The sequence below is a fragment of the Castanea sativa genome, chromosome 5 (assembly GCF_040712315.1).
Source record: "Castanea sativa cultivar Marrone di Chiusa Pesio chromosome 5, ASM4071231v1".
Classification (NCBI taxonomy): domain Eukaryota; kingdom Viridiplantae; phylum Streptophyta; class Magnoliopsida; order Fagales; family Fagaceae; genus Castanea; species Castanea sativa.
The window spans coordinates 35,336,444-35,362,908 of record NC_134017.1 but is presented as its reverse complement, the minus strand read 5'-3'; the positions used below and the strand labels follow the sequence as shown (position 1 = coordinate 35,362,908).

The 26,465-nt window shown below is 36.5% G+C and overlaps 1 protein-coding gene across 1 annotated transcript; it reads left to right on the top strand.

Annotated features, from left to right (window-relative positions):
* The first annotated feature begins 3,719 nt into the window (after window positions 1–3,719).
* Window positions 3,720–24,847, top strand: LOC142635982 (secretory carrier-associated membrane protein-like). Its single transcript, XM_075810028.1, has 13 exons — window positions 3,720–4,044; window positions 5,015–5,080; window positions 6,144–6,260; window positions 6,354–6,416; window positions 7,850–7,883; window positions 8,302–8,424; window positions 23,284–23,346; window positions 23,459–23,552; window positions 23,643–23,688; window positions 23,844–23,911; window positions 24,175–24,223; window positions 24,324–24,389; window positions 24,510–24,847. Exons 1-13 carry the CDS (start codon window positions 3,979–3,981, stop codon window positions 24,594–24,596), a joined length of 942 nt encoding a protein of 313 aa, XP_075666143.1. The 5' UTR covers window positions 3,720–3,978; the 3' UTR covers window positions 24,597–24,847.
* The last annotated feature ends 1,618 nt before the right edge of the window (window positions 24,848–26,465 follow it).

Below are 26,465 nucleotides of genomic sequence, written 5' to 3'. Positions count from 1 at the left end.
AACAGACTAAAAGTTACAAACACTTGTAAATAATAAACGATAATGGCAAATAGACCTCCTCGGACGTGAGCCGAGGATTACTTCTGTATTATTTCTCTTTCTTTCTTAAAGGTTACAATTCTTTTTTTTTCTTCTGTTTCTTCCTCCCCCCTCCCTTTGGCCTTCACCCCCTTTAAATACTTCCTTCCTTGATGCCTTTTAGCTAGTGACTAGAAGTTTCAGCCCTACTGTTCAGGGGTCACTTCCCCATTAATGCAGCCAGGAAGGTAGATGCAGAGTCTTTAATGCGGAGGTGGCAGCCTTTGCTCTTGATATTTTCTTTAACACTGGTGCATCGAGAAGGTTCAGGGTTTCCCCCTTTAACCATTAGTCTTTCTAGAGTTGTGCTTTGACCTTCATAATGAAGCTTTGAATTCTCTTGGGCTTGTCCGAGGAGAAGCTCGTCCTCGGCTGCACCCTCGGACCTTCGGCGTATGGGCCAATTCGTAAAGTTCAATTCTGGAGCAGGTTGACCCTCCATGCTACAGTCCAAAGGCCCATATGCCCACCTTTATTGATTTGGGCAAATAGGAGATCAACCTAACTACGCTGGAGCGGGATTTGATGTAGTAACCTACTCTAGTGAGTTTGTGGCATTCGTACATAAAGACGACATCATGCCAGGTGAGGTTCAGACCCATTTGCTCGTTTAGAGCGTCGACGCTACCCAAAACTCTAAAAACGTTTGGGGCGCACTGATTGGGACACAACCGGTGGTTGCGGAGGTACTCCCTGGTCACAGGCTTCATTGGGAGGGTCATCCCACCTTCTACGAAGGCTACCATTGGGATGATAACCTCTCCAGCCTTCCTAGAACCGGCCACGGCTTCCGCCGGGCAGTATTCTAAACCTACGTCGCTGGGAATACGATACTTGGCTCTAAAGCCTTCCATCCTAGCGGCGGTATCAACTAGACATTTAAACTTTCCCATTAGAAAGAAACGAAAAACTAAGTTCTAAGAGTGAGAACTGTTATAAGGGTAGCCGAGGACAGGGTCCGAGGAGAAAGGGTTAAGAGAAAAGAAATGAGGACTTACAAATTTCAAGTTGTGCAAACTTCCACGGATTTCTGCAGACAAAAGGTGATTGCTGATGTTTTGATGGGATTAGCCTCTGGAGAAATAAATGAAGGTGCAGGTTCCCGAAGCGTCACGACGTGCGGGAAGCGGTCTCGAAATTACATGTGTCCCGCCCAAATTTTCATGGAGTAACAAGGGCCGTTGGATGCTCATCTCATCGTTGAACGCGGGGGACAAGGTGTAACTTACGGTAATAAATGCGCGCGTTTTTGAAAATCAAACCGCCAAGTGGCATCCTCTGGAATGCGAAACGGTTTCCACACGTGCAGCTGTTTACAAAACGTGTGGGGTAGGTTCTCGTTGAATCAAAACCTTATTTTTTTCTCCTCGGATGATGAAAAATAGAGTTTTGAGGGGCTATTGTGAGGTGTAAAATGGCCCAAGTGGGCATATGGGCCTTTGGACTGTAGCATGGAGGGCCGACCTGCTCCAGAATTGAACTTTACAAATTGGCCCATACGCCGAGGGTCCGAGGGTGCAGCCTCGGACGAGCTTCTCCTCGGACAAGCCCAAGAGAATTCAAAATTTCATTATGAAGGTCAAAGCACAACTCTAGAAAGACTAATGGTTAAAGGGGGAAACCCTGAACCTTCTCGATGCACCAGTGTTAAAGAAAATATCAAGAGCAAAGGCTGCCACCTCCGCATTAAAGACTCTGCATCTACCTTCCTGGCCGCATTAATGGGGAAGTGACCCCTGAACAGTAGGGCTGAAACTTCTAGTCACTAGCCAAAAGGCATCAAGGAAGGAAGTATTTAAAGGGGGTGAAGGCCAAAGGGAGGGGGGAGGAAGAAATAGAAGAAAAAAAAAGAATTGTAACCTTTAAGAAAGAAAGAGAAATAATACAGAAGTAATCCTCGGCTCACGTCCCAGTACTTCTAATCTAGATTTCAAACCCACACTCTACAAGTTTCATTGTTTAAGGCTCATTGGGCCTGAGCCCGTGATTGTCTTTGGGTCCAGGTGCAATTGTGCACTTACACATCCTACCGAATGATAATAGTAAATGTATAAAAAAAGCTGGCATATTAGCTCACTAACAGTGCATCTTTTTATTCAAAATAAATTTTTGAGAGCTTATTCAAAATAAATTACGATTTTTATATCATTTTTTAAATAAAATTATTTTTTGTTAGTCAAAATTTAGAAAGGAGTGAAACTCTTTTTTTCACGTCAGCACAATATTTAAATAAAAATATATACAACCGAAGCCTCTGAAACTCTCATACTTTTTCATGTCAGCACAATATTTAAATAAAGTTATCATTTTATTTAAATAAAATTATTTTTGTTTAGTCCAAACTTAACAAGGAGTGAAACTCTATCTCTCTAATAAGTCCAATTTAAACTCAAACTCATCATTATCATTTTTTTAAACAAAATTATTTTTGTTCACAATTTTCCATGTCAGCACAATATTTAAATAAAATTATTTTTGTTTAGTCTAAACTTAATAAGGAGTGAAACTCTATGTCTCTAAGAAGTCCAACTTAAACTCAAATTCATCATTTTTTAAATAAAATTATTTTTTGCTAGTCCAAATTTAACAAGGAGTAAAATTCTATTTCTCTAACAAGTCCAACTTAAACTCCAACTCATCATTATCATTTTTTTAAAACAAAATTATTTTTGTTTAGTCCAAACTTAATAAGGAGTGAAACTCTATTTTTTTAACAAGTCTAACTTAAACTCAAACTCAAACTCAAACATTGATAAAAAAAAAAAAAAAACTTGAATGAATTCTATATTAAGATCCTAAACGTGGCTTTTTTTGGATAAATATAAAAATTATCACCTATTGATAAAGTTTAACTTTTTTGGATAATAGAAGAGCTCTACTGCAACTTCTTATACAATAACGTAGTAATTAAGATGCTTGGTAGGCATCATTATCATTTTTTTAAACAAAATTATTTTTATTTAGTCTAAATTTAACAAGTAGTGAAACTCTATATCTTTAACAAGTCTAACTTGAACTCAAAATTTTGCGAGGTTAATCATGAATACTATAAAAGCAATGCAAACCCCAAATTTCTTTTTTTAAGTCAAGTAGAGGTATGAGCTCTTCTTATCTTATTTTCTTCTCCTCTACTTTGTTAAAAAAAATATATTTTATGGTTTTTCATGTATTTTTTTAAAAGTAATTTTTGTACATAAACCACCAAATTCTTTTTAGCCGTTTTTTACAAGATAAAAAAGCTTGCAATAATTGAAATTATTTTTTTGAATATAATTCATCTTTCTTTTATATTTCTCTATTTTTTAGTCATATATATTTTGTTTTGTTTCAATAATTTTTAAGTTATTCATTTGATTCTTTAATATTTTTTTATCTTTTAAAAGTTTTAATATCTAAATTTTTGAATTATTTTTTTACAGAATTATCTGACAAATTTTTTTAAACTATTGCACGTTTAAACAATGACTTCTTCGTAAAATTGTAACACAAATTAAAATTATACAAAAATAAATCATACAATAGTGTAATTTCTTAATCAATTTAAGATTTTATAAAATTAATTTAGTTTATTTTACAAATAAGTAGTTGCCGTGCTATAGCAACTAGTTATTATAATAATAATAATAATAACATTCAATTCAAAGTCGGAAGTTGAAAGTTGGAACAACACATAGCAGGCTTCTACAGAAAATCCAAATATTGGTTTCCAAACCATAGAATAGAAGACAGAAGACAAGTCCTACCTGCATACTTTTCTTCTTTCTCTCTTTATATATTCTTCTTCTTCTTCTTCTTCTTCCTGGCTCTCAATTGCGGGAAAAAAAGCTTTAGAAAACTTCCTCTACAAGTTTCTCTTTAAAAGTTTAAAAAAATCTCTGGGATTTTGTGCGTGCTGTTTCCATGGCCGGCCGTTTTGAGAAAAACCCTTTTCAAGAAGAACAAGAAGAAGAAGTCAATCCCTTCTCTGTGAGTCTTTCTTTCTCACTACATACTGTCTCTGCACTCAAAGTTCAGCTCCTATCTATCTTTTATAGTTTGACTAACTGAATGAAGTGGTCGTATAGAGTATAGACTCCGTAATATTGTTTTTAATTGTTGGATCCAGTAACTTTGTTTATTTGCTTTTTATGTTGTTCTCATTTTGAGCTGGTTTTGTAGTTTGACTTTGAAGTCCATGATTTTTTTTTTTTTTTTTAAATTATTGTTTTGTAAATTTATTTTACTATGGGTTTCTTATAAATTTAGCATATGAAGAATTAAATTTAGATTTTCTGTTAATTTTGATCATTCTTGTTTTATAATTTAATTAGTCTCAAACTCTCTTTCCAGGTCTTAATGGGTTTTTTGAATGGAAGAATTGAAATATGTTTGCTATGAATTTTTTAGCTGATCTAGTAGTTGCTTTTGTAACAAGATATATGGATTGGATGATTGAAATACCTTAATATGCTTAAGGTGAAAGAAAAATGCTTTTTTTTTTTAGATGTGTTTCATTCTAAGATGAGTGAATTTTTTAATCTAAAAGATGATGTTAATTGATTCTTAGTAACATTTAATTTAATTTTTCTTATGTTGTACGTTGAATGTTTCTCATACTGTTCATTCTGTCTGGTGTCCTGTGTTTGATTTGATTGATTGGACAACCACCAATGGGCTGAAGCATTCCACCCTTAGTGGTGGAGTGCGGTCATGGGTTCAATCCCTTATCAGTGCGTGAGTTACTTAGCTAAAAAAAAAACGATGAATTGAACAACAGTTGTACCTAAACATTTATGATATATTTTCTGACCTAAGGGTTTTAGTTGTCATCGATACACAAATATATACTTCTTTGAACTTCTAATGATATAAATTCTTTCCTTCGGCTAATATTTTTGATATATGTTTTGGACAAACTCTTGCTGCAACTTCTCACTACTCTAATTTTTACAAACAGGATCCAGCAGTTAGGGGAAAGGCATCAGGGCAGTCAAACTATGGTGGAGGTTCATTTTTCACAACAGTGAGTGATTTTTTCCCCTTCTTTAAGCTGTTACAGAACTCCCCTGTCCCCTTCTCATCCAGATTGACAATTTATATATCTGTTAGATAATTAATTTTATATTGGACTTCATGCTTTTTTGTTTCAGAGTAATCTGTTGTACTTTGATTTTTTACTTGCAAACTGTAGTTTAATCTTTAACAGAAGAGTTGCACTCTTAATGACTTAGTTTTCTCCTTTGATGTTTATATCACTCTTTTTGTTAGCTGCAATTTTTTCTTTTTGTTTGAGTTAATTTTCTCATTAGTCCACTAGCAAAATCTAACTAGATCAAAATATAAAAGCATTCATGTTGTGGGAAGTCTATGCAAATATATTCTCTTCCCCATATGTAAAATAACTCTCTCTTCCGTTTTTCTTAGTCATAATACATGCATTCTTCTAGTGCTGCTGTTCATGATCCAAAGCCATGGCACTACGTTTTGTTGAGCTACAACTATCTTTGTCTTTCAGTATGAGTGTCCATCCTTAGAATGAGCAAGAGGGTTGCTGTTGGTGTTTTTCACTGTTGTAATATTGTTCCCTTTGTACAAGTTGAAGTGAGGAGCACTTACATCGAACCACCAGTTTGTTGTGTAACAGTTTCTCCAGATTTTATAGCATAGTGGCTGAAGTGCACATATTTGTACTAGTCTTTATGTATTTTCATAATATATCAGAAACTGTTGAAAAACTTAATGCTGGAGCTGTTTGATCCTTTTCCTTAATATATGATTTGTTATTCTATTTCAAAGGTATAATTGTAATAAAATTTTGGCACCACCTAATTTAGGTAGTAACCATGTTTGTTGGTAGACACTAGACCTGAGTTTGAAACCACCTTCATTTAAGGGGGGAAGAAGCTGCTTGGGTACACTTATCAGGAGAAAATATCCAAGCCCATGGTTGTGTATAATTTGTATTTAGTTAGCTTTGTGTTCCTTCTCCCCCCCCCCCCCCAAAAAAAATACTACAAGAAAAAAAAAACTTGCTATTGTTACTACTTGAACTCTTACGTGTGATCATAATGTTGCCATGTTTTCAGAATCCTGGAAACTCAAGGCTTTCACCTCTTCCTCCTGAACCTGCTGGTTTCAATTTTGGCCGTGACGCGACAATTGATATACCTATTGACACAACTACAGGGGGGCGAAATTCTAAGGTTGTTGAATTCCTGAATCATGTTTTTCCATATGCATTTGCTTGTAAAAGAATTGATATTGATTTTTCATGTTTTAATCTGTTTCAAATTTAGGATTTGCAAAGGAAAGAGAGGGAACTCCAAACTAAGGAGGCTGAATTGAGAAGGCGGGAGCAGGTGTGCCTTATGCCTTTGATGGAATTCAAATTTTCTTCTGTTTTTGAAAGAACTATGGACCTACCTTGTGGCATTCATATTTTTCAATCTGGCAGCCAACAAGGCTTGTCAATTAATTTTATATGAGATGCATTTAAGTTTCTTCTTTTATAATATCTGGGATTACATTTTATGAAGGCGTAATGAGATTAAGTCTACTCATAGTAGTACACTCAAGTATTGTTGTTTAGTGCTTGAAGGAAAGTAAGTTATAAGTATGGGTTCAAAACCATTGTTAGAGATTTTTTATGGACCAAACCTATTGTCTCAAAATATTTTTTCCTATTCAATATATATTATGTAATTATTGTGGTGTTGGCTGGTTAAACACCCTCACACAGAATATGAAAAGATTGTGAGGGCCAAGATTTTAACGTATAATAGATTGTTTATGCATAAGTATATCCTGGAAAAAGTGACAGACCTCCTCAATATGCTTTGTACTCTCTTGGAATGTGGTATTAATAGCAATGAATACGGTAGCTTGGTTATCACAAAACATCTTCATAGGCTCACTAGAAAAAACCCAATTCTTGTAAAAGAGATTTCCCCCGTAACATTTTGTGTGATGCATGAGCCATGGCTCTACAAAAAGGAAGAACACGAGTTGGGCCCTTCAGTCTGTATAATACTTTACTGATTTCTGTTAATCAGTGGCTTCGAGCCTTCGACTTATCAGGGTGCTGAAGATTTATAGGGTTTGGGAGTGAATTAAAAAGAAAAGTGAAGAGAAAAAGACAGATGTAGACAAAACTTGCCAAGGTGGTTGAGCTCAAATTGAACCTCCTTCCCTTAAAAGAGCGAGGTTGAGGGTAAGATCATGGATTCAAGAGTAGATCCCCCAAGTGCATGTGTAATTACCAATAAAAAAATGAGACAATAATTAGGAATACAGGGCTAGGGTTTTTGAATTATGCTCCAATACCATGTGACATTGATGGCTAGAGAAGAGGGAGAATACGAAAAGACTGAGTGCTCAACCCCTGAGTGGCTGGCTTCTCTATGTATATTTATACATATTAGTAACAATGTAAAATTACAAATTTTCCATTCTATACATAGTATAACAGTTCTTGCTTTTTTCTTGTTTAAAGGTCATGTTCTCTATTAAAATACTTTGTTTTTCTCTGCCACTGAAATGTGGAAATGGTAGGTTGGCTCTCACTGACTAGATGGCCATAAAAAATTTGAACTTTGACATGGATATTAGATACTGAAAATCTTTAACAATAGCCAAAAAATAAGAAAGCCATTTTGGTAGAATTTTTCCCTATATATCTTCTTCTGTTAATTTCATTGTAAATAGCTCTCCCAATTTGTTTAGTGATTCATGTTTTAGTTGATTTGTGGCATCTCCATGAATTTCACTCATCAGCTTTTTTGATGCTATGTAGGAAGTAAAACGGAAAGAAGATGCTGCTGCACGAGGTAATTTGCTCTGCTTATATTTGAATTTGCCTTTTTTTTTTCTCGGGGGGGGGGGGGGGTAAGGGGTGGGAGGAAATGTTCTGTTAAATTACCGATTTTCCCAAAAGTTTAAACTATTAGGAAATGATGAATTTAGTCACTTAACAATTATTCTAAAATTGTGTATTATATTTCCATCTTTCAACTTGGAACATCCTTCATGTTTTGGGTTGCATTCAAAGTCATTTTTGCATTTAAATGAAGTCAATATTCACCATATTGAGTTCACTAACTCTCTTTATGGAAATATTTACATTATAAAGTTGTGTTCTAAATTTTGGTGCAATACATAGTACCAGTTCTATTTTGTAGGGAAGTTATTCTTCCTCATGGTTCTGCCATGTAATTTATAGTTTCAGTTCTTTCTCTCATTCTGCAGCTGGAATTGTTCTTGAGGAGAAGAATTGGCCTCCTTTTCTTCCAATTATTCATCATGATATTGCAAATGACATACCAATTCATTTGCAAAAATTGCAGTATACTGCATTTTCCACATTCTTAGGTATGTCACTCTTTGCTTGATTTTATGGTTATTGCATTTACGACATTGTTTTGAATCTCAGTCAGGCTGCTAATTTACCTGCAAATTTTGTGGTTTGAGTTATTTATGTATTGATCATTGGTTACATTGATCCTTTTATGTTGGAGCTTAGGCTGTTTCCACTAGTGGAATATGTTTTTTGGTGTGTGTGGGGATAGGGTGGTTGCCTTCGTCCTTTTTTTTTTTTGATAAGTAATCTGGAAATTTTTATAAAAGGGAAAGAACGACATACAAGGAGTTCATGATGATGAACAATAAGAAAAAACTACTAGGAATCAAAGAAAAGGGAGGGCAAAAACTCAGCGAGAGACGAGCAATTAGAAAACCCCCAACAACGAGACCACTCTAAGAGACTACGCTGGCACAATAGATTCAACTCAACCAAGGTCTTCTCTTTGTCTTCAAAGGAACGACGATTTCGTTCCAACCACACAATCCACATTAAGCACCCTGGAACCAAATTCCATATGTCCGACTTATCCTTTCCAAGCCACTGATGCCAACAATGAATCAACTCCGCCACCGACCCTGGCATAACCCAAAGAATCCCAAAGGTCTGAAGCATACAAGACCAAAGAGAATGGGTAACAGGACAATGCAAAAGAAGATGGTTAACTGACTCCCCATCCTTACAGCACAAGCAACACCTATTAACCAAGGGCCGACCCTTAAGCATAAGGTTGTCCAAGGTGAGGATCCGACCATGAGCAGCAGACCACAGAAAGAAAGCCACGCGCTTGGGGATCTTCGGTTTCCAAACCCCCTTCCAAGGAAGCCAAGAATTCGAAGCACCTCGAAGCACCTCTTGAGACATAATTTGAACATGAAACATCAACAAAATTTTAATAGTGGGTTCTAGTTAGCTCAACTGGTAAAGTGTTTGATGGTTGAATAAGAGATTTAGGCTTCAATCTTTGCCTACATAAAAAATTGATTGATGTTTTAGACTGATGATAAAGAGCAATTATCAAGATTAGAAGCTATAGGTTGAAACTCTCTTTAAAAAAAAAAAAAAATTAACATTAACTTTTGTTGGACTATAGGATTAAAATTAATTAACCGCATAACTGAAGTCTTTAGTGCAAAGTCGTGAATGCCAAATTGGAGGCCACTTCAATTTGGCCAGGCGAACAAAGCAAAGCATTTTAGTACTAGTCTATATTGTTGTACCATTTATGGATTACTGCTATATATGTGTGTGTGTACTTGTGTGTATATATACACAATTAACTATAATATTTCCATTGACGTAAAATGAAAGTTACTAATTTGCTAAATAGTTTCTTTTATTACTCACTGGGCCAATTATTGCCAAATTCTTTTTATTTTTACCCATATCTCAACTTAGTTTGTAGTCCAACAGATTCTTTCATTCTTGCTTTCTTTTTTCTTCTCTTTTTTTTCGTCCACTCAGTCTCTTCTTTTATTTTTTTCTTCTCCTCCACATGTTCTCTCTCTCTCCCCCCCTGCTACACAGTCTCTTCTGACTTCTTCCTATCTCCTGCTCTTTTTTTTTTTTTTTCCTCCCTCTCTTTTCTCCTTTGGCTCTTCCTCACACTTCTTAATTATTGGTTGGGGTAATTTGTGGGAGATGGAAAATGAAGAGGATAAAATAGGGGTGATTTGTGTATTTGGTTGGGAGGGGGAAGAGAGAGGGGGGAGGGGGGTTAATTTTGGTGGGGCCCAGGTGTTTCCTCTCTGGACCCACCATTTGGAGTGATTTTGGAGTCCCTAAATTGGGGAGAAAATGGGAGAGAAAGAGGGGCTTAGATAGGAATTTACTCATTTGCCCCTCTCCTCCCTTTCATGTTGGTTCCCTTCTTTCCTTCCTTTTCTTATTTTTTCTTACAAATTTTATTTCATCTTAATTTTTTTTTTAATGTAATAGGGGCATGAGATTAAATTTTTATAAACTACATTTTTTATCTTTTCATTTTTCTTCTCAACCAAACAAAAAGAGTTTTCCATCCTAAGATTAACGGAAATGGGTACAAGTATGAGACGGCAACACGAAATTATTTGAAAAAATAGGACATGGGTATGGTGGGACAAGTCTATTAAATATATTTTTATTTTCTATATATTATTAAGCATTTATTTTCAATATAATGTTAAATTTATATCAAATTAAGAGTCATAATGAATAATAAAGCAAATCAATGACTATTAAGGGACGTTTAGAAATTAGAATACAATCCAAGAATGAAGATATTTATTAATTTTCAAACGCACTATTACTATTTAGAGCATGGATGCTCTCTCTTTTGTGAAAGGGTATTCGATTTCTCTTGTTCTCATGTCCCAGTTGTGTTCTACATTGGTGGGACTCGCATTCAAAAATGTCCTAGATGTGTCAAGTGTCCAACATAGGTACGGAATCTCAAATGAAGTGTTCGGGTACAACATGGAAACCATCTCTCCACTTTTCTATCCTCCCAACCAAACATACATGAGGGAAAACTAAGTCCTTTTTGTCTAAAGCTCAACACCTTTTTCTTTTTATTTTTTCCTTAACACCATATCACCTTCATCACTCTCAAGGCATACCATCTCCCCGGTTCAATAGTTGTGTTTTAGATTGTCACAATTTTTGTTACACTCCTTGTTTTAGCTTTGAGAAATGAATCGTGTAAGCTTTTGTTTTGTTTTTTTTTTCTCCTCATTCCATTGTTAGATTAAAAGTTTTTGGAAAAGAAGTCTGAAAATCTGTATTGGTCTGAAAGAATTTGCTGTCCAAAACACCTTGAAATGGCCAAAACTTCATGAAACACTCCAAAATTTAAGCCAGTAGGTTTCCAAGGGTTTGCTTGTACTGGCCAACTCAGTACGAAGTTGATAACATTGCTTTAGTGTTGGGGCACAGCATTATGGTCTGCTTGTTTAGGCTAAAATTTTATTTCCAAATTTTTATGCCTCAATATGCTCATGGTTGGAATATTCATGTGTGAGTAGTATGGTTGATTAATGAGTGAAGTCCCACATTGGATGCTAATGAGAAGAGTGAGTGATTAATATAACATAGTTGAGCTCATACTCATAGGGCTTTGGCCTTTTCGGTCAAGTGTGTCTCTATCAATTGGAGTCTCCCCAAAGTGTTTCTCTCCCCAACACTCATAATGAACTTGGTGCTGATCAATGGCTTTGATTTGGGTTGCCAGTCTCTGCAATCCCATAGGCATTGATCCCTCTCTCCTTGCACTTAATGTCTATTAGATGCCATCTCTTGCTTGGGGCCTGCACCTCTTGTTTCCTGCCAGCCTTTTGTGTACCAATATCCTATGTAAAACTCATTGGTAGGACTGTTCATGGAACCAAAAGGCCTGACAAGTGACAAAACCGACTGCTCTGACTCAGCCCAATCAGGTCTAGACAGATTTGATGGCATGCTTGCTCAGTGGAAAGTTTTGAAGCATCAAACCTAACCCTTATCGGTAAGACTGGGGTCTAGGCACTTGCCACCTGCCTAACCCAACCTGCCTATAGGAATAATGGTAATCCCACCATTAATTACTTCATTTATGAATTTCACAGTAATAGAAATAGATATCTTACCAAGTCAAAATTTGTAACTTGTTATCCTCTTGCCAAGTAGGCAAAGATTTACCTCAGTGGAAAAGATGATTCATTCGAATTGACATAAGAGTCCATATACATTTCATTTGCATTTCCGGAATCCATGTTGTATATTTGGATGAGATTGACCTCCTTGCTTTTCTCCCCCTGCCCCTTTCTTCCTTTGAACCACCCTTTCTGGCGTTAGTGATCCTAGATCTGCCACTAGTGACAAATGGCGGCTCTAGGATTATTTTTTAGGGGTGTCAATAAGAGACATAAATTATACAAAATTTAAAACAAAAGAGAACTTGAATATATTGACATTACAAAAAACAAAACAAAAAACAAAAACTGAAATACATAAAGTTTTACAATTGCTTTCTATAATGTTTCATATTTTGAAATTGTTACAAAATATTTTCATTATCAATCCTATGAGTTACATCTCTTTCAATATACGTAGTCAAGTAATCATTCATCTATTGATCTCTCATTTAATTGATTTATTTCAAATTTTTTAAGATATAAATGTGTTTTTTCTAAGATTTTAGATTAACAAATTTCTACTTTTGTTATTGGGCTTATCAAATTTTTTTTTTTCCAAATTTTAGATCAAATTCATTTGTTATTGAGCTTTTTTTTTTTGTGTTTAAAATTCTAGGATATATATATATATATATATATATATATATATATTTTAATAAGTAAAAGATATATTGATACCAAAAAGGAAGCACCCTAGTACACAGGGAGTGAACAAGGGTACAACAAATCAAATACAAAAATTGCAAGAATCTAGGAAATCAATAAAAGAAGGGAATGATTAGTTTTGCAAAGCAAACAACCAATCCAATAAAAATTGCAAGAAGAAAAGCTTGAGGTCCGCAATAGATCTCTCAATATCTTCAGAACGACTATTTCTCTCCCTCCATAGACACCACATTAAGCCATGAGGAACGATGGACCATATATAACCATTTCGATGACGACCAAAGTTGCTTTGCCAAGACCCTAACAGCCCCAAAACAGTATGCAGCATAGCCCAAGAAACACCAAATAAACCCAAAACCATAGACCATAGATCCATAACAATAGGACAGTGAAGGAAGAGATGGTCAATTGATTCACCATTACTCTTGCGCATGAAGCACCAATCCAAAATCCACACCTTCCTTTTTCGTAAGTTATCAATCGTCAAGTATTTCCCTAAGGCAATAGTCCATACAAAGAAAGCTACTCTAGAGGGAATCTTATGCTCCCAAATACTTCTCCAAGGAAAACCGAAGATAGTAGGACCAGCTAAAATTCTATAATAATCTTTCACCAAGAACCCCTTATCTTTGCTAGGAATCCAACACATCTTATCCTCACCAAACCCCCTTATTGAAGAACCGTATATGGTTTCCATGAAGCTTGACAAAGCTTCTAATTCCCGAACATGCACACCCCTAAAGAAGCTCACATCCAAAGGACTCCATTGGGGAATTTCATAAGCTCAGCCACACTAGCCTCGTTATTCTTGCAAAATCTGAATAGGTTAGGGTAGCTAACTGCAAGAGGAGACTCTCCACACCAATGGTCTTGCCAAAACTTCACCCTAGACCCATCACCAATATCATACCAAATATGGCGTGAGAAAGAAGGCCAGCCTTGACTGATACTCTTCCATAAACCAACACCGTGAGGGCCATTAACAGATTTGGTACACCAGACCCCCCCCCCCCTCCCCCAACACACACACACACACTCAACCATACTTCATCTCTATCACTTGCCTCCAAAGGGCATCCATCTCAATCCCAAATCTCCATAACCACTTCCCAAGTAGAGATATATTGAAAAGACTTTTCTTCCTAATCCCTAATCCACCCGAATAAATAGTTGCACATACAGTAGCCCATTTAACCAAATGAATTTTAGGTTCATCATCGAGACTGCCCAATAAGAAATTCCGCTGAAGCTTCTCAATTCAGTTAGCCACACTAGCAGATATTGGAAATAGAGATAAAAAGTAAGTGGGTAAATTAGAAATGGTGCTTTTGATTAGAGTGACTCTACCTCCCTTTGATAAATACAAGCATTTCCAACCCGCCAATTTCCTTTCCATTTTCTCCAGGATCGGATTCCATATAGTCTTATCCTTGAAATTAGCACCCAAAGGAAGACCCAGGTATTTCATTGGCAGAGAGCCCTGCTTGTAGCCAAGGACATTAAGCAATAAGTCAAAATTATGCACTACTCCAACTGGAACCAATTCAGACTTGCCCAAATTAATCTTTAGTCCTGACACTGCCTTAAACCAAATAAGAATCATACGGAGAATCAAGATCTGGTCTAGATCAGCATCTCAAAAAATAAGAGTGTCATCCGAAAAAAGGAGATGAGACACTGCCAAGGATCTTCCCTCCAAGTTATCCACTCTAAATCCTGAAAAGCGTCCTTCATGAACTACTTTATCTAACATTCTTCCCAGAGCTTCCATCACCAACACAAACAACAAAGGAGACAACGGATCGCCTTGTCTCAAACCTCTGGAGCTACCAAAAAACCCACAAGGAGAGCCATAATCAAGATAGAGAAGCGGACTGTAGATAGACAAAAGGAAATTCATTGTCTCCACTTGGCTGAGAACCCACTTCTTTCTAACATTTGCAAAAGAAAACTCCAATTTACATGGTCAAAAGCCTTCTCAACATTCAGTTTACAAATCAGCCCCGGCACCCCAGACCTATGATGCACGGACACGGACACGGACACGACACGGACACGGATACGGCGATACGGCAATTTTTGAAAAACAAGGACACGACACGGCGTGGACACGGCAATTAAATAATTAATTAAATTTTATATTTGGCATATTTTTAAATATTTTTAGACATAAAATACGTTTATATCTAGAATTTAAATTATGTACTAATTACAGATAAGTAAACTAACACCCAAAGTAGTACAATAATACACATAAAGTGTTTAGAGTACAAACCAAAAGTTTAAATAGATTACATTTAATATCAAACTAAAAACATAAAATGAATTAAGCAAGACACACAAAAATAAAAATCACTAAATTTATAATAAACATTATAATTTATAAGACAAGGTTGAGTAAAGAAGGAATATATATATATACAGTAAAGTATAACAGTGAGTGGGATTTAAAAAAGAAAAAAAAAGAGAGAAGGTTTTGATGTTATAACTACACCAAGTGAAGGGTCAGTTAACAGATAAAAGAAAAACAAAATCGCGAAACAGAGAGAAGAAGAAGAGAAGATCGGATCTGTCCACGCCGAGAGAGAGAGAGATCGGAAGGAACAAAGGGAGCTCGCCGACTCGCCGATCGGTCTGATGTAGCTTCGGCAAGGGACAGAGGGCAGCGGGCAGAGGGAACTTGGACACCGGTGGGTTTCTAGGCTGTGGGTTTTTGTTTTTTTTTTTTTCCCCACTGCTGGCGTGTCTACCGCATTGGCGCCGTGCCGGAGAAGCAAAAAAAAAAAAAAAGACACCGCTCGGACACCGGAGTCCGGCGAGACAGCCATAAGATCAGGTTTGACAATCTCCTAGCAAGTTTGGAAAAATGCCATTGGGAAGCCATTTGGACCAGGAGATTTATCACCATGAAAACTCTGAACAACATCAAAGATTTCTGCCTCTTCAAAAGGTCTCTCTAACTAGTCCGCATTATCACCGGATATCATTGGAAAAACTAACACATTTGGAAAAGGCCGAACAACCTGGTGCGTAGAATACAAATTCATGAAGAAATGAGTAATGCAGTCTACAATCATGCCCTGATTAGAAGACAAGGTACCATTAACCATTAGGCTTTCAATATCATTATTTTTCCTGTTAGAATAAGTCATTCTATGAAAGAATCTAGTATTGGCGTCCCCTTCCTTCAAATGCAACACCCTAGACTTGTCTCTAACTAATCTCTTCTAAAAGAGTAAACTTTTCAATATTAGTATGATGATTAACTTGTACTAACTTCTCCTCAGCTGATAATCTATGGGTCTCTTCTTTAGCATCTAAAACATTCAACTTGCTCCAAAGGTCCTGCTTCTTAAACGTTACATTGCCAAACTCCGTCTCGTTCCACTTTTTTAAATCCAACTTCAAGGCAGCCAACTGCTTAGCTAGAATAAAACTAGGGGTTCCTTGGAACAAATAGGAAGCCCACCACTTTCACTTTATTGACAAAATTATCCGCCCTCAAACCACATATTTTCAAAATGGAAAGGAATTCTACCTCTTTGCTGACTTCCACCCTCCACAAAATAGGAGAATGGTCTGAAAGTACTCTAGACATCCTTTTTTGGGAGAACTGTGTGAAGTGATTTGCCAATAGTGGGGAGAAAAGAAACCGATCTAGACGAGAAGCTGATGAAGAATTGGACCAGGTGTAAAGGCCCCCTGCCATGGGAATATCCATCAACCCTTGAAGGGAGATAAAGTCAGAGAAACCATACATAGCCTGAGAATAGCTAGTAGCCCTCCATCCGCTCTGAAGGGAAATGGATGATATTAAAGTCACCTCCTAAGCACCATGGCAAATCCCTCCAAGTGATCAGCTCGGTTAGTTCCTCCCACATCAACCTACCCCTTTTGTTTAAATTTGGTCCATATACACTGGTAAAAGCCCACTCAAAATGATCACCAACATTTTTAAACTGCATGAAACCGAAAAGTGCCCCACCGCTTCCTCCACCTTCTCCACAACCCGACTGTCCCACATCAATAAAATACCTCCAGAAGCACCATCAGAACCCGGGTACAGCCAATCTACGTATAGACAACTCCATATACTCTGGACAATACCTCTAGTAATCCATTCTAGTTTGGTCTCCTGCAAACACAATATCAACCTTCCAGGAACGCAACAAGTTGCGAATCTGAAGGCTTTTTTTTATTTCCTTCAGCCCTCTGACATTCCAGGTTAGTAACTTCAGATTCATTGAGCCATAGAGAGAACTCGGTCCCTATTAGAACCACTTTGCCTAGCAGAGGTAGAGCCATAATTAATAGAACTGAACAACCCCTTCAGCTCTCTTAAACCTTTCACCCCTGAGCTTTTAAAGCCACATGTTATCTTGTTCACCTTAGCCCTCTGCTTTAATTCAGCTTCAACAGCCAATAAAAATTCTGTTGCTTGATCTTCCAAACCCTCTAGGGATGTGCCAAGGAAACTATTGAAATTATTGAATCTCCTTTGAAACCACTTTGAGTAAGCTACTTGCCTCTCTGAATTATCCACACCCACAAACCTCTCCTCATCAACAACCGACTGTTCTGCGGTAGTCGAAGGGAGAGAAAAAGCAAGTGGTTCAACAACTAGAGGTTGATTAGCATCCTCCAAGTAGGTATCTGAAACCCAGTCCTCCACCAGCACTTCATCCTCTTCGATAAGAGTCGTTGACCCATTGATACCTTCAGAAGACTCCCACGGAACTAAGGCCAGCTGTTTTTGCTCCTCTAAAACCTCGATAGCTTCACACCGTGGCAGAGGTATCTGAACCGGAACCGCAACCGCAACCCTCCTTCCGTCGCGTAGTTCAAGAACCCACTGCTTCAAATTCTCCCATTTCTTGACTATATTGCTGGAATGCTCTTGAAGAATTAGTCGGAAGTCTCGCTCTAAGCCCTCTTCACTATCAGTGGTGCATGCCGACTCAATTTTGGCCTTATCAGCCTCATCGGAACCAAGAAGCTTAGCCTCGACTACATTGGAGGCATGATTCAAGTCAGACAGCGCCGATAACACATACCTGGCGTCGTCGACCTGATTGGAGACGTGAAATTGAGCAGCGGCAACCGTCGACGACATCGACGGCGTTATCCGCACCTCCACCACCCCATCGGAACTCATAATTTCAACCACTGGGGATGTTGAGGCTGATGGAAGCGACGAGGACTTCCTTGGAGGTTTGGACTCTTGAATCAGGAAAGATAGGGAGTTAAAATCTTTTGATTTGGGCCGCTAGACCAAGGTGGGTTTGGGCTTAGAGATATTGAAAAGAGTTGGGTCGGGCTGATAAGCTTTTGACAGAACAGTGGGCCTAAAGACTTGCGTGGGCTCAACAATTCCCCAACCCACTTCCCGGGACATTGGAGTGCTTAAGTTCCCACTTACCATTCAGCCCACACTCCAAGCACAAAGAAAGTTCTAGCGATAAGGGAAAATTGGTGCCAGCACGATGTTAGCACTAGGTACAGGGCTTTCCTTCCCAACACCCCTATCCCGCAAATCTTGGAACTGATTGCTGAGGCAAGATATGTTAGAATTTTGGAAACTGGGCATTAAATGCTTTCCTTTTTTGCTTCCACCATTGTCTTTCTGATCACCATCCACCGTTGCCAACAAAAAAGATTTTTGTTGCTTGAACTGTTGCCCTGTCAGGTTCAAAACAGATAGGGTTGGAGGTTTGACGATAAGTGAGTCGGGAGCAATAGCTTTGCGTAGATGCAATCCAAATCCTCTCCACCCACTGCCCAGCTTCCCTTCTGGCATAATGATGGAACCTTTCCGACGCCCATGAACAAGTTCAGAGATCATAAGGAAGCTTCCGTGTGCATTGGAACCCCGTTGCATTATAAAAACCTTACTACCATCCCTGAAGGTTCTTGCAAAATTTCCAGGAGGTATATTAGACGAGATCCTCCACATTAGTTAGCAAACGTTTAGCACTTTCTTTACCCATGAAAACTAACTGAAGGGAATCCTTATTTCTTTCATATATTTGTTACATATAATAAGAACCTCCCTCCTCAACCGAAAATTCAAAAGTTTTGGACTCGATGAAAAAGAAGATGGAACCTCCCATGATAACAAAGAAAAAGAAAAAACCAAAGAATTTGATGGCTAATCCGAGGTAGCCAGGCCTCAGATTTGTGACTAGGATATTGTTAAGATGATCATATTCAAACTTCTTTTAGTTGGGATTAAAAAAAAAAAAAATCTAGAATTAGGGAATTCAAAATTTGATTTTAGGGAGGTCAAAACTAAAACAAAATTAAAAACAAATATTATACATAATTTATTTTGGGCCAATTCAGGGGGTTCATTTGAACACCCTGGGCTCCAAGTGGAGCTGCCCATGTAGTGACCCAAATTGGAAAGCAATGAGCCCAAACTCTCATCTCTCTCTCTCTAGCAAGCTTCCCCTCCCTTCACTTTTCTCCCCCACTGTCCTCCACCTGCTGGCTCACATTGACAATACTGCCATAACCGACCACCTATCCAAAGGCAAAGTCAGGTCAGTGGCTGGATTGTGTCAGTCGGTGGAAGGTTTCTTCCTACCTTACATGCTTGGTCAAGTGATGGGTTGACCATCAACCCAAACCCAATTGGCTTGGGCATACCCCTACTTGTCGACCTTATATTGAAGGCTTAAATTGCTTGGGCCTAGATAGATTGCAACTGCATCTCCTTCCTCTTCCCACCTCTTGGTAAACACCATACTCAATGAGGGTTGTTTTGAGCCTGGTTTATGCACTCTAGCTGGTGCCTCTATGACATTATTTTTCATAATTTATTTTTTACATCTGCAAATTACCCATTCAAAGGGCACTCAAGTGACTGCTGAACGTGTCTTTTGAGACCTGAAGGATGGGATATTGATGAGATAAGGGAACTTTAGTTGATCAATACCTTATGGGGTGCTTAATGCGTATGACAATGAAGCACTGAGGATGCTGAACATGATGATCATGGCATATGATATATCATAAGAGGTTTTGTCCTTACAAGTTGGGAGTACATAAGATAAATCACCAAAAATATGGTATGAACAGGCCTGTCAGAGATGCTTTGTTTTTTATGGTATATACATATTGATGATGTAGAGATGAAGATTGTATGGAATTTGCATCATATATTATAGGTATAATGCGTTGCGCATGTTCCAAAGCTCTATCTCTCTTCTTTTTTTTATTTTTTTTATTTATTTTTTTAAGGCAACTTTTCGTTGATCATAATTTGGGGCTGATGCATTTTTCAATCACAAAAATACCTAGGGATGTAATAAGAATTGTGTTTTCAGATGTGTTTTTATTTGTGCTACATTTTATGATACTTCTTGGTATTTTTGTGATTGGAAAATGTATTAGCCTTGAATTATGATTGGAAAGTTTTGTCCTTAGAAAAAAAAAGTAAGACTGCCTATGAGGCTAGTTTTTCCAAAAACAAAAAAAATGCATGGTTAATGTTATTTTTTAGACCATCAAAATAATCATTTGGCATAAAATACCTAGAGTCTCCAAGAGATAATTTTTTGTTTAATAAATTAATACCTCTACGTTGATGTAATACTAAAATAAGAATAAAAGAATAAAAATGACAACATAATAAGAGCAACATTTAATACCCAAATTTGACATGTGATACTATTAAATACTTGTCAATATAGTTCACAAAAATTGCTACTTTTCAACTTGCTAAAAACTTCAATAGAATAATCTTTGCTATAGACAAATCACTGTATTCATATTACACGTTAACCCCATTGAGTAAACCAAGATGTCCATAAAATCAGTAGTGTAAGCCAACCATAAAGACTTTGAATTCCAAGATTGTTTTCATTTAGACTCTACATCACTATATGATCTCTTTGTCAAGGATCTCAATTAGAAATTCACAATAGTGGAAGCACCAAAAGAACATCTCAACCCAATCTACCGGTATAGGTCTTTTTGTCCAAGATTAGGCTGCACCATACTCATGCATTATCCATATGTATCATCTTGTCATAATGATGAACACTTTGGTGGCTGTTAACAATTTAATCAAGGAAAATATAATCAGAACACGTACTAAATTGAATAATTAAAAAAAAAATTATTTGAATCCATATTTAGGCAATTCAAGGTCAGGATCAAATGAAAAAAAAAAAAAAAAAAACTATTTTTTAAAGCAATATCAACAAAGAAACAAAACCTAGAGAAATTCAAGTATAGCATACAACAAAATCAGATTGACAGAAGCAAAAACTTAAAAAATCCAATTCCTTTTTATCACCTAAAACTTCTCATATTCATCATAAAATAAAATAATAAAATAAATAATCCTAGAAATTCTGAAAATATCCAACATAGACTCTCTCAAATAATATAAACAAGTCAAAGGCCTTGTAACTGAATTGACACCTCCTCATGTACAAAGTGCTTGGGGGTCTAGGGGGGAAAGGGCTTGAGCTGCAGGGTTAGCAGCATGTTGTAATTATTTCTCAAAAAAAAAAAAAAAAATATAAACAAAAAAGCAATTGTTTCAATTTTGTGTTTGCTAAGCGTAAAAAAAAAAAAAAAAAAAAGTTATTTAATTAAACTTTTACTCCAAAAAATAAAAAAGAGAAGCCCAATTAAACTTTAAATCTGCAATTCATTGGCTGGAAGGATACATAATTTGCAAAGAGGAATGACATAAAATTGAAGAATAAAAATTATGGTTGTTTCTCTAGCTTGGCTGGTGGCAACATCTAATAACAGTAGAGGAAACAACAAAGTAGCTAGCAACAACATATGGCCCCAATGAAAAAAATAAAACAAAATTGTCAGTGCAAAACTACAGAAATCCTCCATGAACTGAGTTCATAATTCGTACATATGGGATTACGAAACCTATTGTTGGGCTGCGGGAAAATATGGGAAAACAAAAGAAATTCAAAATTTTATTTGATTTCTGTTACCTGAACCCCAGATGAAGATTCTAATCACCAAAACAAATGGGAAATTATTTGAACTTTATGCAATGTTCTACTCAATTAGGCAAATTTATATCCTAAACAGAGAAAATTGCTAGAATAAGTGAACATAGATAATTCAAGTTAAACGAGTCACAACTAAACAAACAAATTAAACCAAGGTAAGTCAAAAGACCAAAGGAAAAAGAAAAACAATTACTGGGTGCACAAGGGTTGGGAGTGTGGGAATGCTTTTTTGTTGTCTAGCATTAAATCCATTAGCCTGGTGGGGGATTCTTATTCAAGATAAAAGAAATCCTATTCCATTGTGGTTACAAACCTTTGAGTGTTACACAATTTTAATTTAGAATTTGGAAAATTAATAAATTTTGGAGGTAGTTATCCAAAACATTTAGTTAAGTGCCTAATTTTAAGGGAAGGAATATGATGCGGGAGATGCAGAAAAATTATTATTTAATATTATTTATGTTTGCAAGTCAATTGTATTTTTATGTTTTAGGTTCTAGTAGTTTATTAGGCTATTAGTATTTTAATTTGGAAACAAGGTTATTTTTGTAATAAGGCAATTAGGGTATTTTATAATAAGATTAGCAATCCTTTATAAGCCACTTATTGTACTCCTTGAGGAGTTAGTTGATATTTTGATGAATGCAAAAATGGTCGTTTGGTCTTTTCTTTGGTCTGGTGCTGACTCCAGGTCTACTCTTGGTGCTGACTCTAAGCAACGCCTAGGTGTTGACTCCTAGGTCATATCCATTTATTTTATTGTTGTTTTAGTTTTGTTCTGGTTGTCCTGCATCAGAATAAGGATTGAGGAGAACTTAAATGAAAGAGTTGGAGGTGGGTTGAAAAATTTGAAAAGTTAAAAATTTAATAAAAATGAGAGAAGTTAACGATGGCAAGAGCCTATAAAAATAAGGGATTGAAAGAATTGAATTTGATATTGGAAGTTATATTTTGAGTCTAATATTGGTTGATTGTGGGTTTGAATGTGCTGAACGTGGGTAAAACCGTAAGTTGACTTGTGGGTAAAGGAGTTGTGATAGCAGTGGGTATTTTGGGGTAGTAAGTTTACGTTGTTAACCCTATTAGTACAGAAATTTTGACATTTTCACATGGGGGCAATTTTGTACAGCCAAATAGTGAAGTCCAAATAGGGGAATCTTGTTATTAGTAGTATAGATAGTATAGATGCAAACAGGTGTTTTATTTCATTTTAGTGCAATTCATGGATGTCGGTGGTAGGCTGTTCACCTCTTACATCAAAACTGCCTTAACGAAAGCCCAATATCTAAAGTACAATAACGAACAAAGGAAATAAATTGTTTGGTGTTAGTCTCCACTCTCCACTGCATAAACTTGGCTTGTTTGAGTTAGTCAATTTTTGTTGACCAAGTCAATGAAATTATCTGCCACAAACTCTGTTTTACCTTTTTCTTAGCATCATGTAATCTTTATTCAATTTGTTGTTATAAGAGACATTGCATTTGTGTTGTGTAATATGATGAATTTTTTTGAGGTGTTATATACGAAGGTGTTGATGTTGGCGATGGTTGGTTATGTTGCGCAGGATTGGTTCTGTGCCTTATGTGGAATGTCATAGCTGTTAGTACAGCGTGGATTCAGGGGGAAGGTGAGTTCATAAATATGTTTCACATCTTTCCTGGGTATTTGGGAGTCCTCGTTATGGGTCTAATACCTTAAAAAGGTTTTGAATCTTAATCCTCTTAATTCTTTGGTTGTAGGGGTAAAAATCTGGTTCCTTGCCCTTATCTACTTCATATCAGGGGTTCCCGGAGCCTATGTGTTGTGGTATCGGCCTCTTTATCGTGCGTTTAGGTACTTATTTCCCCTGATTTCCTTCACTTAGCTGTTCGTATATGTAGCTACTTGATTCAGTTGTTCACAGTGGCAAGAAATCTCTTGCAGGACTGAAAGTGCCATGAATTTTGGATGGTTTTTTATGTTTTATATGGTAAGCTTCTTATGTTCCTTTAGAAATGCTATTTACTTTAAGAATTGAAAGACATCTAATTATTCAGCAAAAAAAAAAAAAAAGAAAAAAAAAAAAAGAAAAGAAAAAAAGGATGGACATCTAATTACTCTCATTCAATTTTCTTCTGTCTACAGCTTCACATTGGCTTCTGCATCTTAGCTGCTGTTGCACCTCCTATAATTTTCAAAGGAAAATCACTCACGTATGTTCCTCTAAAAATTCTAAGTTTGTTCCTCTGGGGAATCATGGATCTTTCTTTTGTTCAAAGTGGATGTACTGCAAAGAGACTGGTGTTTAATTGCATTTCCCTTGTGCTTATTTATTTATTTTTGGCCCTAACCTTTAAAGCATATACCTTAAAATTTTTGAAAATGTTCAATTGTTATCTTTGTTAATGCTGATGGAGGAACACAATATTTTCCCCATGTGGTGCTGATGTTTCTATGTTGTGTTCCTTTGAAACAGAGGCATTCTGGCTGCAATAGATGTTGTGGGCAACCATTCGTTGGCTGGGGTATGTTTCTGTTAAAGTTTATTGATTGGACTCTTGAGTTCTATATTTTAATTTCTTGTATTGCCGAAGCTTGATCATAATTTTTTTTTCCTGCTTGTAGATCTTTTACTTCATCGGGTTTGGATTATTCTGTCTTGAAACATTGATTAGCATCTGGGTAATTCAGGTATAACCTATTCCACCATTCTCCTGGCCTAAAATCAGAAAAGCAAATGCACGCACACCGCAGAGCTCTCACTCTTCTTTTCTTGTTTTCTCATAATTTCTCTCTTTATTTTGTTTGCAGCAAGTGTACATGTATTTCCGAGGCAGTGGTAAAGCTGCTGAGATGAAGCGAGATGCAGCAAGAGGAGCTATGAGGGCAGCACTATGATACCAACCCAGTGGCAAAACGCAAGATGGTGGATGTCTGGACAGATTGTATATGCCCTTAGCCACAGAAAATGAGGATAGTAATATCATTTGCTTTTGTGTTACACCTGTTTATAGCTTAGTTCCGAGTGTTACCTTTTGTTCATGCGGTGTACTGGTTAGAGGATTATTATTAACATGGGCGTGGTGGAAAGAAGTACAATGCTTTGTATATTTAATTTGATTGTATGTAGAATTTTATTTTCCGTTCCATTCTCAATTTTGTCTATAACTTGATGTCGGAGAATAGTGATGTCCTTCCTACAACGATGGTTTGATACAACTGGGTGATAAACATCCCCATATGACTTACATGCATTGAGGTTGCAACATATGAAATGCTTCATTCTTGGATTCTTCTGCCCTGCCTCGCCCAGGAGGAAAAAAAATAGTAATAGCTCTAAATGAGATTCATTCAGTTTTCAATGATCAAATACGGAAAAACTGTTGGCCTTAAAAAAAAGTGTTTTTTGTAGAAGTTTTTTATTAAGAGTGTTTGAGTTGCAGTTCTTAATTTAGAGTGTTTAGTTTAGCTAATTTCCTAACTCAAAACTCAAAATTCATACCAAAATTTGAAAATCCACCGGTCTCACCTAAAAAAAAAAAAAAAAAAAAAAAGGGTGTCTGGTTTAGTTTTTGTTGAGTTTACGTAACTCAAAATTTTGAGTTTGAGGATCTATTTGGATAGAACTAATTGCTGAAAATACTGTAGCAGATACTGTTTATGCCAAAAATTACTGTTCATTGGCCTAAAATTATTGTAATTACTGTTTATTGGCCTAAAATTACTGTTCATAGCCAATGCATAAGTGGTATTTATTGTAATTAATTGCATCCATGTGTAGCCCTCTGAGTCGGCGAAAATGGGAACAACTTTCCAACGTTCTCAAGTTATGAAAACTGAGCATAAGTGGTATTTATTGTAATTAATTGCATCCATGTGTAGCCCGAGTCAGGAAGTTGTCCCCCATCAACTTAGAACAAGACTATTGCTCATTCTCACTTTCTTCTTTCTCATTACACCAGCTACTACTCCAAACTTAGAATCAACATCCACCTCTCTTCCTTTTCCTAACTTTCTTCCTTTTCATAACCTTTTTCTCCTTCCTTCCCTCTCTTCCGCTCTGTATTTTTTTACTTTGCATCCGAAGACCACCACCTGCCCAGCCCAGCCGAAACCCAGAAGCTAAAAACCAAAATAGAGTCGTGGTGATCTTTGGGTCTCTCATGTCTCTCACTTGCTCCATTTTCGGAGATCTTAGCCTAGAAAACCTCTCTCTCTCTAACCCCACGTTTAATGTCCATGGTTCTATCTCTACGGATGTTAACATGTTCAACCCATAAATTTCGACAACATATGAATCAAATCTAGTCCCAAACTCAACAAACTTTTAAATTCAGTGAACCCAACCAAATTGCAGAAGGTAGTGAAATAAAATCTAAGAGAAACCCAAAGAGATTATAGCAATTACAAAAAAAAAAAAAAAAAAAAAACCTATGGATGAGAGAGTGAGAGAGAGAGAGAGAGATTTGGGATTTTAGGGTTATATTCTGCTTCAGCCGAGGAGAATGATGCCTTGAGAGTTTTGAATTGCAACATCCCAAACCCATACCAAGGATTTAGATATATGATCTGTCTTATAAATAATCAACAATAATATAATGAAACAAAGCGTAATTAATTTAAACCATCAAACTCTTTCCTATGAATTCCATAAAAACAAAAACTTTAACAATAAAGTCTCCAAAAATAACAATCTCAAAGAGTTCCACCAATGCCAAACTCACCATCTTAAGAAAATATACTAAAATAGTCCATCAACTAACATTG

Excerpts from the sequence above, each read along its gene's own strand:
- LOC142635982 (XM_075810028.1), top strand. The coding sequence starts at position 3,979 with ATGGCCGGCCGTTTTGAGAAAAACCCTTTTCAAGAAGAACAAGAAGAA. Across the intron at positions 5,081-6,143 it reads GAGGTTCATTTTTCACAACA|AATCCTGGAAACTCAAGGCT; the intron begins GTGAGTGATTTT and ends CCATGTTTTCAG. Across the intron at positions 24,224-24,323 it reads GCAACCATTCGTTGGCTGGG|ATCTTTTACTTCATCGGGTT; the intron begins GTATGTTTCTGT and ends TCCTGCTTGTAG.